This window comes from Netta rufina (assembly GCF_964035555.1).
Source record: "Netta rufina genome assembly, chromosome: 1".
Lineage (NCBI taxonomy): Eukaryota > Metazoa > Chordata > Aves > Anseriformes > Anatidae > Netta > Netta rufina.
The window spans coordinates 174,964,757-174,982,045 of record NC_140123.1 but is presented as its reverse complement, the minus strand read 5'-3'; the positions used below and the strand labels follow the sequence as shown (position 1 = coordinate 174,982,045).

The 17,289-nt window shown below is 36.8% G+C and overlaps 1 protein-coding gene across 4 annotated transcripts in view; it reads left to right on the top strand.

Moving 5' to 3' along the window:
- Positions 1–14,702, top strand: part of TMEM117 (transmembrane protein 117) — a 212,957-nt gene extending 198,255 nt beyond the window's left edge. For all 4 annotated transcript variants that reach the window (XM_084285635.1, XM_084285633.1, XM_084285634.1 and 1 more), the window contains 2 exons: positions 3,317–3,446; positions 12,757–14,702. In XM_084285635.1, the coding sequence (XP_084141761.1) occupies positions 3,317–3,446; positions 12,757–13,397 (771 nt within the window). In that variant the 3' untranslated portion in view covers positions 13,398–14,702. The remainder of the gene's footprint in view (positions 1–3,316; positions 3,447–12,756) is intronic.
- Positions 14,703–17,289: the final 2,587 nt, after the last annotated feature.

Here is a 17,289-nt window from a genome sequence, read left to right as displayed (position 1 = left end):
GCTTTTCTCCTTGACAATAATAACAAAGCTATATGTTTGCAGGTAATGTATATGCATTCACACTTATCAATGCTGTGAGCCAAGTGAAGCTCCAAAGGCAATTTGATTTAATAAATTGAAGCTTCATTTTCCTAAGTGCTGTGACTATAGCGACTTTTGTGGAAGTCAGTAGGCTTAACTCATTCTTTTATTCCCCTGTTTTATTTTTGTTTTGACATTTGTTTGTTTTAATATTGTTTTCAAATACATCTTTCATTTTATTTTAGTTATTTTATTTTAAAATTTTATTTTTCTATTTCCAATGGGTCTACTCTTAGCAGATATGATCAGACTGTTAGAGGTATTACAATCAAAACATTATTTATGACCAAAGAAGAAACACACCTTATAGATAAAGCCAAGATTTTGTTAGTAATGTCATTTAAATTTTAACAATATAATCCAAGAATCATTATTAATTGACTTGTAATTCTTACAGAAAATATTTCTACGCAGAAAATGTTTCAGCAGTTGTAATAATGTTAAAATTGTTGTACACACATTTCTTAGTTCCTGCCACTGGTGTTCCGTTCACTCTCCACTGCTCTGCGAGCCCTGAGATCTGTGGTTTCAGTCTGGTGGGGCCCGAGGGGTCATTATGGCATGTCCTTGGCATCTGGAGTCCTTCACTGGGAGGGATATGAGTTCATGCTGATGGTTTTTTTATAAGTAATCTTTATGCTTGCTAACACCCTTTTAGACCTTGCTTTTTCTTCACTGATCTGAAGCTCCACATTACAGCTGAATTTACTATACACTGTTGCCTTTCACATATGTTAGATGGTATTTCTTTGTTCTCCTTCTTACATCTAAAAGCAGTTTTGCCCAGCTGCAGGTCTGCATTTCTTTAGCAGACCAAGGGTGAGCTGTTTATGGCCGCGGAGTGTCCAGTGCCAGCCTGTGCATATCTTTATCACCCCACACCTGTATTGCTCTGCACTGCAGCCTGTCTCCACTTCTCAACACCTCTGCTATCCTACCAACCCATATTCCTCTACACTACATAATAATAAAATATTAAAATTATAAAACCACAGTGATACCATACAAAGGACAACAAAATATAACAAATTTGCCATAGCCACCTCATCAGTTAGAAAAATTGCTGTTATAGCTGACCTGGGTAAAATGAGCTGCAGGCACGTCAACAGGTTCAGGCAGGGCAAGCCTCAGTCCTGAGGCCTTGTAAGTTCACTACAAAGCCTGTGGGCTGTCACTACCAATGGAAATAACATGTTATAGGACTACAGGGTAACAGATGTTACAATACAGTTCAGACATGCTTTATACAGTATGGAGTATGTATGTAGAAAATGTGAAATAATGTACTGTGCGAAAGGAAGCTGTACCTGGGAATATCAAATATGGAATTTTCTAATGGGCTCTCCACTCACCTGCCTTCTATAATGCAAGCATTAACATGCTGCTGGGGTTGGCTCTCTGTTTTGTTTTGTTTTATGAACTATTTTTCAGTCTTAGTAATTATTTGCTGAGACAAATAATACAGTAAATTCTACGTTTAGCAGGGTTGCCATTTGAGTTACTCATTATAAATGTGGATGCAAAAATACAGTCCAATACAAAATTCTGCCCGGTGGAACTTTGTCTGTAAATCAGCAAAAAGCAGTTAAAATAGTAGGAGCACTGGGACAAGGCAAGAGCAGGATGCTAGATTTATGATCCTGTCTTTGCTTATTTCTAGTGTGAGTATGCAGAGACCGCAACTCCCTGTTCGCTTTTTTTTTTTTTTTTTTTTTCTTCAGAAATATGTAATGTTTTTCTTCCTATTTATTCCCATTTCTTCCTGGGTGAGAGTCTGTCTGAGTTATCTTGAGACACAAGTCCAGAGATGTATATTAGCTGCAGTGAACTGAGAGTGCACACTCATAAAATATTTATCTTTGGGCACTTTTTGAACGTCTACCAAACCTAAGGGGATGTTTGCAGATGCAGTGTAAGGGATTGTGCAGCTGGGCAGTTATTACCATACCTCATGACCAGGAGAGCATGTGTTGTGTTGGTGATAAGGGAAAAGGAGAGCATCCTTATTCCTCTTATCTTCTGCATCTCTAAATCGGCACTTTCTGTATCTCTGTGGACGCTAAAAACCAGGTGCAGAGGGTCAGGACTTCTCCTTACTTATACTCCCGTTAATCCATTTAACTCAGTATCAGAATGTGTTAGCACAAATCAGTTGCTGTTAGTGTTTGTGCCATGCTAAATTCCCTGCTGTTAAAACTCGGTCTTCCATTTCCCTTCCATTGTAGAGAGTGCTGGAGCTGCTTAGCAATTCCTGCATGTTAAGTCATATGCAAAGAAAGCCTAAGTTATTTACAGAGGTCCTCACATTTCGGATTCCTTTTTCTTATTTTCAGTAAATTCAAGTGCCTGGCTCGTGGGATACAAGCCCAGGTATATGCATGGGGACAGGGACAGTATGTTTTTAACTGTCTGTAGCACACTAGGTAACCGCTCTGGCAGTAATTACACCAATTCCAGCAATGTTGCTGGACTTTAAGTTTTGGTTGTAATGAGCTGTGCCATGATCAGTGGTGGGTGCAGATAACTAAATGAAGAATTCCTCTAAATGCAGCTCCTTCTCAGCTGAGTTACCCCATTCTACCAAAATATGCATGACAATAGGTAGGAGCTTCCACATTTCCAGCATTACTTTGTCAGCTGAAATACATCAGTGGAGAAAACTGTGCTCAGATTGATTCAGGCAGATTATGTTGAAGGGCCTTCACTTGCAGGGAATGTTTATTTAGATGTATTACGAGCAAATGCTGAAAACACCCTCTAAGTGGAACAAGGTGAATACAAATTTGTGAAAGACTTTAAGTGTCAGGCCTTCTTTGCCAATTTCTTACCTGTAAATTGTTTGCCAAATTAGTCACAGAAGTTGTAACTTGTATTGCAAGGTTGCTCTAATTAGTTACATCATGAACCAATGCTCATTTTTACACAATGCAACACATAGGTATTCATATACAATTTTGTAATATCAGCTGGTACACTGGGTTCATTTTTGTCATTCTGAAGTGAACTTTTAAATGCATAATTATATGGAGCTGAAGTAAAAATCATACAGTGATAGCTAATATAAACAAGATATTCTATTTCAAACGGTTCAGTAAAACTTAAAGTGGGAAAATCCAATCATGGGAGGCTTAAAAATAGAACTTTGCCCTTTTGATAATTTAAGCATTTTAAAGGGCAAAATATACTGTGAAAGCTTATATTTAGGCTATTACTTTTTTTTTTTATTTTTTAACAGGACTGGGAGTTTCCACATTTTATGGGTGATGTTGAAGTGAATCTTCCAGGCTTGCCATCTGCACACATGCAATTAAAAGTACCATATTTCCAAAAGATCTTCAAAGAGGAGTATCATATACATATAACAGGTATGTAACCTTGCAGATTGTGATACAGGCACACACTGAGCCCTGTCGGTGTAGGAAATGTGTGCTAACATGCTCTTAATCACTTATTTTCTTTGTTCTCCCCCAAGATGATTTCTGTTTTGCTATCTGTTTAACTGTCCTTATCATCAATATATAAACCTCTCTCAGAAATAGGGAATCTCTGTGTTATGAATCAGAGACCTGCTGTTTGTCATGGATTTCAGCAGCTTCTTGTGACACTAAGTAATATCCAGTGTAGCTTCAGAGATCTTTTATCTAAAATTACTCTCCAGGGGAATTAGCAGCTTATTTCATTTTAAAATCTCTTATGCTTTCCGATGCCTTTGCTGTGATTTATGCTAATATCTTTTCATAACTTCAGTCATTCTCATCTGGCAAAGGCCACTCATAACCATACTTCCATCAGTCATCTAACCAGAAAAAGACAGTTAAATAACTTCAAATAAAATAGAATTGTGGTTATTTGAATGGATGGCACATATAGATAAAAGTACCCAATCCTTCTATACTATGAGACAGTATTTGAATAACAACAGAGAATGAAAAAGAGAGGAAGGTTAAATAGGGATAAATATTTTTATTTTACCTTCAAGCTATGTTGAAGAATCCATTGGCAAGAGAGAGATGAATAGTATTGGATAGCAAAAGAATGCAAATGCAAATTGGCAGGGGTCTTTAACTTCTAATATAAACAATCAGAGCACACAACAGTGTATAAGAATAAGATACATGGGAGCATCCAATGACTCACCCATACAAAATTTCTGTAGAGCAGGGACAAAAGGAGCATTCAGAGATCATACAAAGATAAAACCAAGAGCTAGCAGGTGAGCCCGAAGCTTAACAGGCATCAAAAGCCAAAGGAAGAAAACATGCAGAAGAAGAAAGAATGAGGAATCAGGACTCATTTGAGATGGGCTGAATGAAGCCTCAGAGAAGTCATTTTCAGCAGAGAAGATGGAAATCTGAGTGATCAGATTGGAAAACAGAAAAGAAGAGAAAATGAATGCAAAAGTTACCTGTTTGCTATTGAGTGATAGGAGGCAGATGGGCCAGTAGGAAGTACAGATGGAAAGATGGAAGGTTTTTCCAAGTTGGATGTAGATGCCCTGTTGGAGTCCTGATAAGAAAGACAACCCGCAACAAGAAAGAAGAGCTCGGGATACATCTGAGTGAGACAGTTTGAGCTCAGGAACCAGGTTGAAGTGAAATAGGTAAATGATGTCAGTGACAGAAAGTGTAGGGTAAGAGAATGGGTTTGTGTACAAAGAGATGGGTTGTGTACATGATGAACACATTTTTCTCTCTGAAAGGAAAAAAAGTCTCGGGTAAAAAGGGAGAGGAAAAAAAGAGTATAAGCATCAAATATCTGACATGAACTCTGGGAATGGAATTCAAGGGTAGTGGAAAAGATCATTTTTTTTCTTCTTCTGAAGACTAGAGCATGAATTTGGAGGGGCTCAATCCCACAAGGCTCCCAAATGCCATTCATTTATTCCATTGTATAAAGAGCAGTAGTGGAATGGGTGCACACAGTAGCACAAACACGGACTGAAGCATGATGGGGTGGGCTGTGCTATCAGATATAGGAAATTAGGATATAATTAAAGAAAATAAAAAACAATGGATGGTAGAAGAGGGACTGAGGAGCAGAGAACAGTTTTGCATTGCAGAAGAGCCAGGGATTTTGATGATAATCAGAGAAGAACTAGGAATAAGCAACAGCAGAGAACATTATTTAGGTATCAGAAATACAACTGCTAGTGGTGCTGCTGTTTGAAAACAGATCGACTGAGAGAAACCAATATTTATGCATTGTAGAGTCTTCTGCAGAGAGGACTGGAGGTCTTCCTGCTTTTCTGGCAAGAAGGCATTCTTTTAATGAGGATGAGCTAATGAATAGGGGCTGAGGAATATTTTTCCCTGCTCAGCATTAACAAGATCCATTTATTAGATTCACTAGACAAATCAATCCATTTGATTGCACATCACGTACTCTGACTACTGAGTGCCTGTTTTATCTCAGTGCTACACCACCCTTTAGGAGATCTAATAAACAGCCATAACACATGGCACAAGAACCTCCCTTTGGGTAAGTTTTGCTTGAACCATCTGTTCTTGCCGTCAGTTCTTGTCTTAGGTTAGGGTATCATCTTGGATCACTTTCAAAGCCTAGTTATTGTGTGGATGTGTAGATTCTTATAATTTTCTACTCAAATCAAGGAACTAATAAAAGAAAGAAGGAACTGGTTATACATATATATATATATGCATATATATATAAATAAAGATTCATGTAAACCAATCTAAAATGAGGGTAGAGAGTAATGCACACAAATGGAACTGCAGCAGATGATGTGGGGGTAAGATACTGATAAAGGCAGGAAGGTAAAGCTCGATTAAAACCTTCTGTATTTAAGCCATGTTTAATACAAGGCATACAGAATATTAAACAATGATTTTATTTTTTTTTGGTAATAAGCAGGAAAAAAATACAAAAGCACGAGTATTATTTATTTCTATTGGAATAAGTTGTCAAGCATTCTGTGAAAATATGATCTATGCCCCAATGTCCAGAAACAGGAAACACTTTTCTCCCAAATAGTTAGGAGAAAGAAAGCATGACTTAAATACAATTTACTATATTGTTCCTTGCAAATTTTATTCTTTATAAATGTTATTCTTTCACAGTCTGTCTTAGTCACTGTTGATTGATATAAATAAGAGGAGCCCCAGGACTCCCGTGAACAGTCCTATTCAGCGCTGGGTTGCTCTAATGAGCAATGGTCCCACAAAGAATCTGCTCTAACTGTAGGCACATGCAGAGGAGTAAAGGACTTTAAATCACCTTTCCATTGGTGTGTGCTTAATGGCTTCATAAATGTTCCGTACAGATGAAGGATTTCACAGTTACTTGATCTGTGTTGCCAGCTCCCCTGATTTCATCACGTCTTAAGACCGTCACTTTTTTTTTTTTTTTTTTGGTCTTAAAGTCTTATCGCCTGGATTCAGATACTATGTGAGAATGTCTGCTTTCATATTTTTTGAAAAGTATCTCATGATTGCAGAGGAAAAAAAACGTTACTTCTGCATAGCTCCATGTCTAAAAAAGCAGATAAGTTAAGCACTACTAAATGTATTATTTTTAACCCGTCTTGCTACTTTGAACTAAAAAGCATGCTTTCTTAGGCTTGACTTATGATTTCTGAATGTTGTAAGTTAGCAATAATGTTGAATTAACATCTGCAGCCAGTAGTTTATATGCTTCAGTGTAATTTTGAATTTACTATCAAAACCCATCTTATTTTTGCTGGCAACTGAGCACCTCAGTTTGCTTAAATTTCTTTGCATCTAGGAAATCCTAGCAAGCATCTACTCAGTATTAAATATTTTTGTCATGTTTTGATAGCTGCTTTTATCTATAAACATCAAAAATATCTTGAATTCCGGCATCTGCCTAACTCATCTGGATTTCCCTTGACAGATGGTTCACTACAATGAGTATGTATGGGTTTTCGTTCTTGGGCTGCTGTTTACAAAAATATGTAGTCTACTTTAATTTCTATAATACCCAGGGAAATTTGTAATACTTAAAAGTATTTCTTTTACTTCAAATTCTTTCATTTTTAAAAGGCACTCAGAGGCCTGGCTGGTACCATCTAATAGCAGCACTGGAGATCCAAGAGCATCTGCTATCGAGTTTCCGATAAGTTCCAAACGGGAAATGTTAAGGTTTAGGTATCAAAACAGATGGGAGATTTTTCTCGCCATTTATAGACGTGTTTCTGAGTTCTGGTCTATCCAGAGTGCCCTTCTGTCCAAAGGAGAAATTGTCACCTTCGTGTCTGGCAAGTGCCTGGTGTGGCTGGCTTGTACACTTAAGCCAAAAGAGTGCCAAGAAATCCAGGCCAAGCATCACCTACACAGAGATGCCTGGGGGAGCCCGTGGGCAAAAATAGAAAGGTTAGAGGTAAAAACAAAGCTGTCTATGCACACAGACATAAAAAGATCTCAGAGGATTTGCTGCTTAGTTCAGCTGTGAGTGGTCTGCATGGATGTATCTAGCTAATAACAGTAACGTGACAGAAGAGATGAGGAATTTTTCAGATACTTGAATGTTTTACAGAGGTGCCTGAATGTTTTAGACACAAATTGCAATTGAGATAAGAGTCTAAAGACAACGTGTCCTACACTAGCCTCTGGCTGTGGTTGCACAGCATGAGGCCACTTGAGTCTATCCTTAATAAGTGGGATTTTCACAGGATTTTCACATGTCCCCTTGGCCTCCAGAGAGTTGCTGAGGACTGGTTTCTACACAAGTGTTGTTTTTTTGTTTGTTTGTTTGTTTGTTTTTGTTTTGTTTTGTTTTGTTTTTAGGACATTAGTACTCTGTTACAGAGAGGACATACAAAAATAAAAATACTTCAGAATCAGAAGCCATTTGGGAATATTTAGACCTGCAGGATCTGCTTCCGTTGCCCAGTAAATCAGTTGCATGTGGGGTTGTGTACTGGTTGCATTACCCTTTGTAGAGTTTTTCAGCCCCTTTAAAAATGAGCACTGCCCAAATATCTTCAGCTGGTAGAAATAGGTGACTCTACAAATGTCATGTGTAACACATAAGGACTTCAACACTGTGAATGGCAGTTACAAACCAGGTGTATTTTAGGTCATACATGGCTGAATGACATAGCCTGTTTTACCACCTGACTTTCTTCATTGTAACTCCATCAAGGAGCCTGGGTGTATTTCTTCTCAGTTTGCTGAAATGCTTGACTGGCCTTCCAGTCCTGGGAGCTGCTTCCTTTCCTCTCAGATTGTCTATGGAAAATCTACATGTTTCAAGAAAAGCTAAATAGTGCCATTTGTATGCAAACATTCTTGACCTCCCTAGAGCAATAGTGGTACTGATCCTACACAAATTGGTCAGGAGACAAATAGAATGGCTTCATAGTGTGAGACTACTTTTTTGCTTCCCATTTTTCATCTGTAATGAAATCTGAAGCACTGTAAATTAAATTATATCTTTTTTTGCCCCTTTGTTTTGTTTTTTTGTTTGTTTGTTTAGAAGATGAATACCTATACCTTTATAATATATTTATCCTGACTCTTTGCAAAACTATAGGCTTGTGCTCATATTTGCACAAGATGAAAGACTGAGTGACTCCTACCTTACAAAGTTCATTTCCTGTATGAGCATGATATACGACTTTAAATTTGTTATAAAAAAAAAAAAAGACACAATGCTAAAATTTAAGTTGCAGTAGACAATCATTTTATACACATACATATATATGTATATGTATTATATGTAATATATATATATATTATAAGTGTGTATATATATGTATTATATATGTTCATTAGTATAATAAGTTTCAAACATGAATTATCATCAGATAGATGTTTGTAAGTGGAGACCATTAGACCTCTTGGGTCAGATCGCTTCAATACATGTATCACCAATACAGAAGGATTGCTGGGTAAACTGAGCTTATTTGGCTATTGTGCTGCTAATACAACAGAGCAAGTGTGCGCCTTGGAAGAGGGATAAACAGCAGAGGACACTGTGTTGTAGAAAGAGGCAAATACTTTCTGTAAGCAACCAAGACAGTGCAAACTCCCAGCATCTTGTGTCTCTAGAGATTAACACAGGCCTTGGCTACAGGGAATACTGAGTAGGAGTAGGAAGATGTCATGGTGTTCATATATAGTTATAATGATAACCATATAAGTTATCATATATGTTGCTCATATTTAGTGTTTAGTTCTTTCACAACAATTTTCAAAAGAAAAGGAAAAAGTCATAGAGCTTATAGAGCACACCAGTGATGCAGAAAATGTAAAAATTGTCTAGAAATGGGAAATATAAGGAGTTTTAAGCACATCCAACAGAAAATCGGCAGCTGTCAGGCAACTAGCTGACACTTAGATGTACAGGACATGACTCATCTTAGTTAACTGGAGCATCTGCATCTAAGCTGTTTGTCCAAGCACCATTTATAGTCCACGCCAACACAACTGATAGAATCAGGAGAGCTTCAGGCTGTGTTCCTGTCTGCCTAAACCTATCTGGAAGCTAAGTGAGGAAGTTTCAAGTTCATGCTTTTAATGTAACAGGAGGAATTGAAATGTACATCTCTTTTATATCATGTGAATATTCTAATTTATTATACAAAGGGGCCTGAGCCTTTTTTAAACAGTTCTAGCATCGAAGAGATTCACGATTATGAAACCAGAATATAGGACAGATACTACATGAAGCCCAAGATCACACACCTAACTACGTCTGTTCAGTATTTTCAGTATTTTCTGCTAGCTTCTTAGCTAGCAGAACACAACTCCTTCACCATCAGCAGGCTGGCATCTCAAGACTTACTGCTCAGGTGGCTTGTCTATATGTTGCACATAGGACACCGATGATTACTGTGAAATTCAGCTGGGTGCCATCATGCCAAAAGACAAGGTGGATCATAGCTCAGCATTAGAATAGCCAAGTTCCCTTTGTCAGTCATACCTGAAGCCAGCAATCAAGATTATATCAGTGTCTTTATAAAGGCCATCTTGATAATTTCCCTATTTAATTTTACTTTGAATTTTGATCTTTCAGTCATCTGTGTTTTCCTACACCTACATTATTCTTGCCATAACTATTTGAAGGGAAAGAGTAATACTGGTCCTACATGAGTCTCCTGCCACCAGGGTCTAGCAGTCTCACTGGAAAGGCACCTGTCATAGCTTTGCAGAAACACAGAGTACCAAATACAAGGTTGTTTTTTTTGATGGAGCTGGTAACAAAGTGGAATTTTCTTCAGACAGTCTTATGATGCATTTTCCTGGGAAAAGAACATGGCTTAAGGAATTAACTCCGGGTCAGTGCAGCAGGGATTGTTGCTTTCTGGTTGAATCACAGAGCAATATTTGATGACAAATTACTGTTCCAAAAAATGTCCAGGTGAACAACTATAACAGGGGAAGGAAGCTTTGAATACGATAAATTAAATTTTCTTTCAAACTGTAGGTAAACAGATAACAGTTCTAATGTTTGTATTTCATTGCCATTTGTGTTCAGCCTATTTTCCTAAGGAAATGAGAATTATGTGATCATGTTCTCTGTGTGAATTGGTCTCACTGTCTCTATCCAACAGCATCAAATAACTTTTCAACCCACAGCCAGTTTCAAGAACATTTTTGGAGGGTGGGAATCTAAACAATACTTACATTCCCATTATGTCCTGAGAAACAGGGATTTAGGTAGGGGAGAATCATCCAAGTCAGTGCCCAACTGAGGAAAAAGCAAGTAGAAGTCATCTATTATGTATTCTGTTTGTCAGCAGCCAATTTATCAGTGAATGTGTTCCCAGTCAGCCCATCAACACACACTATGGAAGATATAGTCTGGCTCTGTTTTCTGAAACATCGTACTTGATGAGGAAGCTAGGGTTATTCTGATGGAGAGAAAAATACAGGGCACAAATCCAAAGGAAACGTCATCAAGCTAAATCAAAGAATCATGGAATCATCCAGGTTGGAAAAGACCTCTAAGATCATCTAGTGCAACCTTTAACCTAGTACTGACAAGTCCACCACTAAACCGTGCTACTAAGTTCTACATATACATCTATGTTCAAATCATATTGTTTCTTACTATATTTCATATTTTAGCACCATTTTTAGTATCTCAGTGTTCACCTAAGGGATTTAAGTATTAAAAAATGTGGTGACAATCTTCTAAACCTATGATTTTTCTAAACCCACCTCTTTAACAAGTTGATTACAATATTGATGAAAACCCAGAAAAAAAGCTAAAGGAGTTATTCAGGAATTATGTGAACAGGATTCACTGCGAGGTCTTTTCAGTGCAGTTTGATTTCTGAATAGTGACAATAACACAATAGAAAGAGCATTCTCATCCATTTCCAGTCCAAGTATAATGTAGGTTGATTGAAGAGGACCATTACACACAATTGCTAAAATACAAGGAGTTACCCTACTGGAGCATTTTGGTCCATGGTACAATTTGAAAATACAGACCTTGAGGAACTGGAATCCACTTATTCTTCACCAAACCAAAGACATAAGTCATTTGGTAGATTCTCTGTTATATTTATTTTCTTTTTTTCCTTGAGGCCTACTTAAATATGGTTCTAGCATAGACCAATATCATTCATCACCAGCAGGAACATTCCTCAGTGAATGTCCTTTCACATCATGCTGTGGCGTTGGTCACAAATTCTCCATCCTGATGCAATTTTGATGACATGTAGATTTGCTGGGTTCTTGATTGGTGCCAGTAATTACCTCACAGGTAAGATTTTGACACGTGTTCAGCTAACATATAAGGGATTCTTTAAGTATGAAAACAGCGTAATTTTGTTTTGTGTCTGTGTATATTCATTGATTAATTTAGCTTGGAAGGAATACCTGGAGGTCATCTGTTCTGATACCTTGCTCAAAGCAGGGCCAACTTTGCAATTGCATAATGTTACCTTTTATTTATTTTGGATGCCTGGAGGAGACATGCAAAGAGCAATTTTAAATAATAAAAGGAGAAAAGGTTCCTCCTCCACTATTGCAGGAGCTTAATGTTAGACTATGAGTCACTCCTTGGAGGAGTTTCTCACCACACAGAGTATAGGAAAGCTAAATTAACTAGTCTCCCAAGACTAAAATCAGCCCTTGCTATTTCTTAAGGGCATAATACCTCTAAATCAGTTTATCCAATTGCCCCTCCTGCATATATCTGGGCACCATGGTTAATGTACTAAACAATATATGTATGTACTTTTAAAATGTACATACTTACAAAACCCCAAAAGAGCCTCACTTCATTCATTACTGGCATATAAATAACTCTATTAAATATGGCCTTTTCAAGGAGAATTTCCATGTGAGTGTTTCTGGAGCTCCAAAATTAATGCTTTTTAGGTTTATTGATCTGTACCACATCACCTAATGGTCTAATCAACAGGTCACCTACAAACTGCAATGTGAATTCAATTGATATACTGTTGTGCTTACATTACAAAATTATTTATTATGTGCCCAGACCTAACTGCAAAATACTAAGGGATATTCAGCATAAATCTGACTGTAGTAGAAATCTTATTACAACTTTGCTTTACAGATTAATAAAAAAAGGATTTTTTCTCTCAGTAGTTTTTACATATGAACATATTTATACTGCTTCTGATATATCCATTTTAGATGACTGAACTGTTTTTTTTTTCTTTTCCTTTCTTTTCTTTTTCTCGTTTTCCTTTTTTGCTCTCTCTCTCTTTCCAAACAGGCAAATGGTTTAACTATGGAATTATCTTTCTTGTTTTAATCTTGGATCTAAATATGTGGAAGAACCAAATATTTTACAAGCCTCATGAATACGGCCAATATATCGGTCCCGGACAGAAGATCTACACAGTGAAGGACTCAGAAAGTTTGAAAGACCTTAACAGAACTAAGTTATCTTGGGAGTGGAGATCCAATAACACTAACCCTCTGACCAACCGGACCTATGCCGAAGGAGACATGTTCTTACACAGCAGATACATAGGCTCTAGCCTTGATGTCAAATGCCTAGCTTTTATTCCAAGTTTGTTGGCTTTTGCTCTGTTTGGTTTCTTCATCTGGTTCTTTGGGCGATTTCAGAAAACTGACCAAGGCATGGAGAATTTAGACAAATCATACACAAGAATGAAACGAAAGTCACCATCAGATATGGGAATGACACGAGAAAATACACAGGTGTTAGTAGAAGAACCATTAAGTTTTCAAGAACCTCATCTTGTATCCATAAAATCAGACTTAAGTGAAATAGTTTTCAATTCTTCTCTCCTCACTTCTGAAAACTTGAACGCACAATTGAATGAACAAGAAAGCCCTTTACAGCCAGTACCAGAGTCCTCTGTCCCTCAGAGTAATCCTCCAGCATAGAGGCAAATACCCAGGAAAAATAAATAAGCAGTTGCTGTAAGAGTTCAGTTTTACCTTTTGTAAGTTAAGATTTACATAGTGTTTAGACTAAGAAATCCAACCTATACCCAAAGGTGCTCAGCATGCTTTTTCTAGGATTTTTTTTTATTTGTATTATAGTACGTGCCTACTGTATATCTAACATTCCTTTATAGATTGCTTCCCAAAATTGCACAAGCTGTTTATTAATACATTACCTTAACTGTACAATAGTGTATTAGATGATTACTTGCAGGTATAAAATTCTACCGTGGTGGTGCCTTGAGACATTAAACTGTTTTTTAACTCAACACCAGATGTATAGCACAGTTCTTCTAATCTATTTTGCAAAGCTTTTTGTATATGGTTATTTTCAAGTATTGTTTGATGTCTTAACAGAGGAGATAAATGCAGTTATTCCTTAAGAAGAGTTTCTGTTAGGACATCACAACTTGACTTTGTTATTTACTCATCTGTGGAACCAGTGACTTTGATGACCGAATCGCAGAGAAGCATGTTGATTACCTTTTAATTTTTGCTGGCTAGCTGCCAAACACAAATACAGATTCATTATGCAGTAAACACTAGAGCGATAATACAGCATGGGTCACTACTTACAAAAATGTGACTTTCTCCATCAGTAATAACAATTATGTGATAATGCCTAATTATATTTTTCATAATTAAAGATAAACTGCTCCTTGATTAAAAATTCTGCCCTTCACCTTCTAGAAACAGAGGTGAAAATACACCCTTAAAGCAACTTTTTCTATCATCCCACCAAACCTATGTAACATCAAAGAGCCAGTGGTTTGCTTACAGTAAAGGACGCGGAGCCTGTTGAATCCAGTATTTATTGGTATGCTTTGGTGCAGATGTTGTCTGGGTATACACGAAACATGCATATGAAACACACCACGTCTAAACATGCTGAAGAAATGTTTTGGGGTATTAATTAAAATGGATTTATACTTGAAATGTCTTGTAACCTTTTCTTTCTTCATTCATTATCCACAAGTAAAAGTAACCTGGAAGCAGAAACGTGGCAAAAGTGTTTATTTTGCTTTTCTGAAGGGGACTTTGGAATGTGAATTCTTTTGCTGTGTGATCAAACTATATGCACTAGAGGAACTGCATATCTAAAACATCAGAAAGACTCTGATATGCCTCTAATTTAGTTCTATAAATTGTTGTTACAAGTTACTAAATAATAAGTCATTTTTAAGCCTGAATTATTTCCCTGTCATTTACTGGTGTTGCTGTATTTTGTCTTTGTGACTTTTTTATCTCCACTGTTTTGATCTATCTGCTTTTAAGTTTTTGGAATGCTGAATTTAGCATGCATAATAGAACTATGCATTTATTAACTGTCAGTTGAGAGTCAATTTTAATAAACATCATTCGACAATTGTTTATTATGAGGCAGGAACATATTCTATTAGTTTTGAAGTTTGTTTAAAAGAAATACACATGCATTGTCCTATATAAAATCACAAATATTTCTGGCGCTAGAAAAGATAGACAGTATCACAGTAAAGTCAAAATCAAATATTTTGTTTATGGACCATTTAGTATTTCATCAGGCAAAAGTTAACTTTATAATCAGACTAAATATTTATCCATTAAAAACATGGCTAAAAATAAACCTATTAGCTTTTGCCTATTGCAACCTATAAATTTGTTTAGTTGACAATATATAACTAAAGACAAACCATTAATTACTAATGGTAAAACACTGTGAGATCCCACCTGTATTATGTAAAAGGTGATTATACTGATGCCTGACTTTCAAGCAGAATTTGATTTAAAAGTGAGAGCATTTGTTAAGTCGTTACAGAAATAGCTGGTTGATTTTGCAGATACATGCTTCTCTGTATGTTTTGGGCACCATAAACCCAAGTACTGAAACTCTCCCACGAGCCTATTTCTCTTTTTATGCATGGGAGTTGTTAAATCCATTAATATGTAGGCAGAAAATGAAAGACTTACTTGAGCCTTACAGCATGCACGATGACATGACTCTGAGAAAACTGCTATTAAGCAACTGATCCACAGCTAAAATAATTCTGTGACCTCACATTGAGTTAATGCTTTTAAGCCTGCATGAAAGTGAGAAAAACATAAAATAATCTAGATTTTGCAGGAGTATTTAAATTAATGGTCAAGCAGAGAGACTACTTACAACATGAATTCTTAAGAGGTGAAAAGACTCAATGTAGCCACTCACCACAGTCAACTCGTCAATTTAATTAGAGGAGGAAGGAATTCTCCATTGTGTGGGAGCCTCGTTTGTAAACATAGACACAGATGAGAGAGGAGTGTTTCTATTCTCTGCTTTCAGTATCTAGTCTGAGAAGCCTGAGATAGGTAACTAGACTTACCCTGAGACTCTTTACTTCAGTTTAGCTCGTCTGCTCTTGTAAACTGACTGCCAGTAGTGGCTGGAGTATGTTTTAACCAAATCTCATTCATGTGTAGAGACCTCACAATTTGAAGCAGGGGAGAGTACATGGTTGCAATCTAAACTGCACTCCTGTGCTGAGCTACTAATGCAGATTCATTCTTGATATTCTCCTGAAGCAATTTGTCTTCTGCTCTTTTGCCATGGACTGTAGAAGGGTCCATGAGAGATTGGGTGGGTAAGAGGCCTAAAATTGGTTACCTGAAATGGAAATATTCTTCCCACAATTATATTCATTGTTTTCAGCTGTTGTTCATTATTAATATTTTGAAATGTTTCTTTAACTCAAAAAACTCTGAAATTTTCTCCTATCTTTTGCTCACAACTATTACTTTGATATGATTTGTTGACCTTTTCCTGAAAGTTTAACAAAAAAGTTTTTAGTCTTTTTTTCTTTACCTGAAGAAGTTGAGCAACCTATGAAAGGAAAGAAACTTGAGGAGATGTCAAGTTTTTACACATTGCACGAATCTCCATTCTGCCCTCTATAAGAAGCCATCCAGCAGTCAGCAGTTACCATCAATGTAAGGCTGTGTATGCTTTGTCAGAGACAGAATTTGGCACAATAGCCTTTTTTTTTTTTTCTCCCCTCTTTTTTTTTTTTCTTTTTTTTTTTTTTTTTCTTTGTTTGTTTTCCCCACAGATACTCTGTACAGTGATGCATATGTAGAAGAGACATCTCTGGGCTAAGCACATAAGATTTGTGAGCACATAAGTGCCTATAAATTAATTCAGCATCATCAACAATTACCTTTGATGAGATGGAAATGACATGGGGCAAATAGAGTATTTGTAGAATATACCTTAAATACAATCTTCATGTATATGAGAAAATTTATGTTTAAAAATCTAATTTTATAGGATGTGTATATTTGGAATCTAGGGATTAATTGATTATCTTGGTGAAACTGCTGAAAACAGACTATTCAGTACTGCCCTCTTTATTCTGCATTGCTCCTTGAGTGTTACTTACTACAGGTTGTTTCGTCTCCTCTGCCTCCTCTTGTATTGCGTAGAAAATACAAAACCAAACAAGAACATTTAATTGCACTAGCTGCTTCCCCAAATTACAGTTTTGTTGAATCTATGCGAAAAGTAAATTTATTCTGTTTTAAAGATTTCTGTCCTCTCCAGCTAGTACCATCTTAGGCTGGGCTACTACACAGTATTACAGTATGTGTCAAGTAATTGCTTTTCCTGCAGTTAATAGCTTCCATCATGACAAGCACCTGAAAACAAAGAACAGACACCTCTCAAAGACTGGAAAGACAGCAGTTCAGATACCTACTAGACTGGCAAGCTCATTTTCCCACAAGTGCACAGGTTATGACTCACTAATAAAAGATGTAGCAGATTTTTAATACACTGCCCTTAATTTTAATGACCTACTAGGAGGGGCTCAGTGGGAGAGAA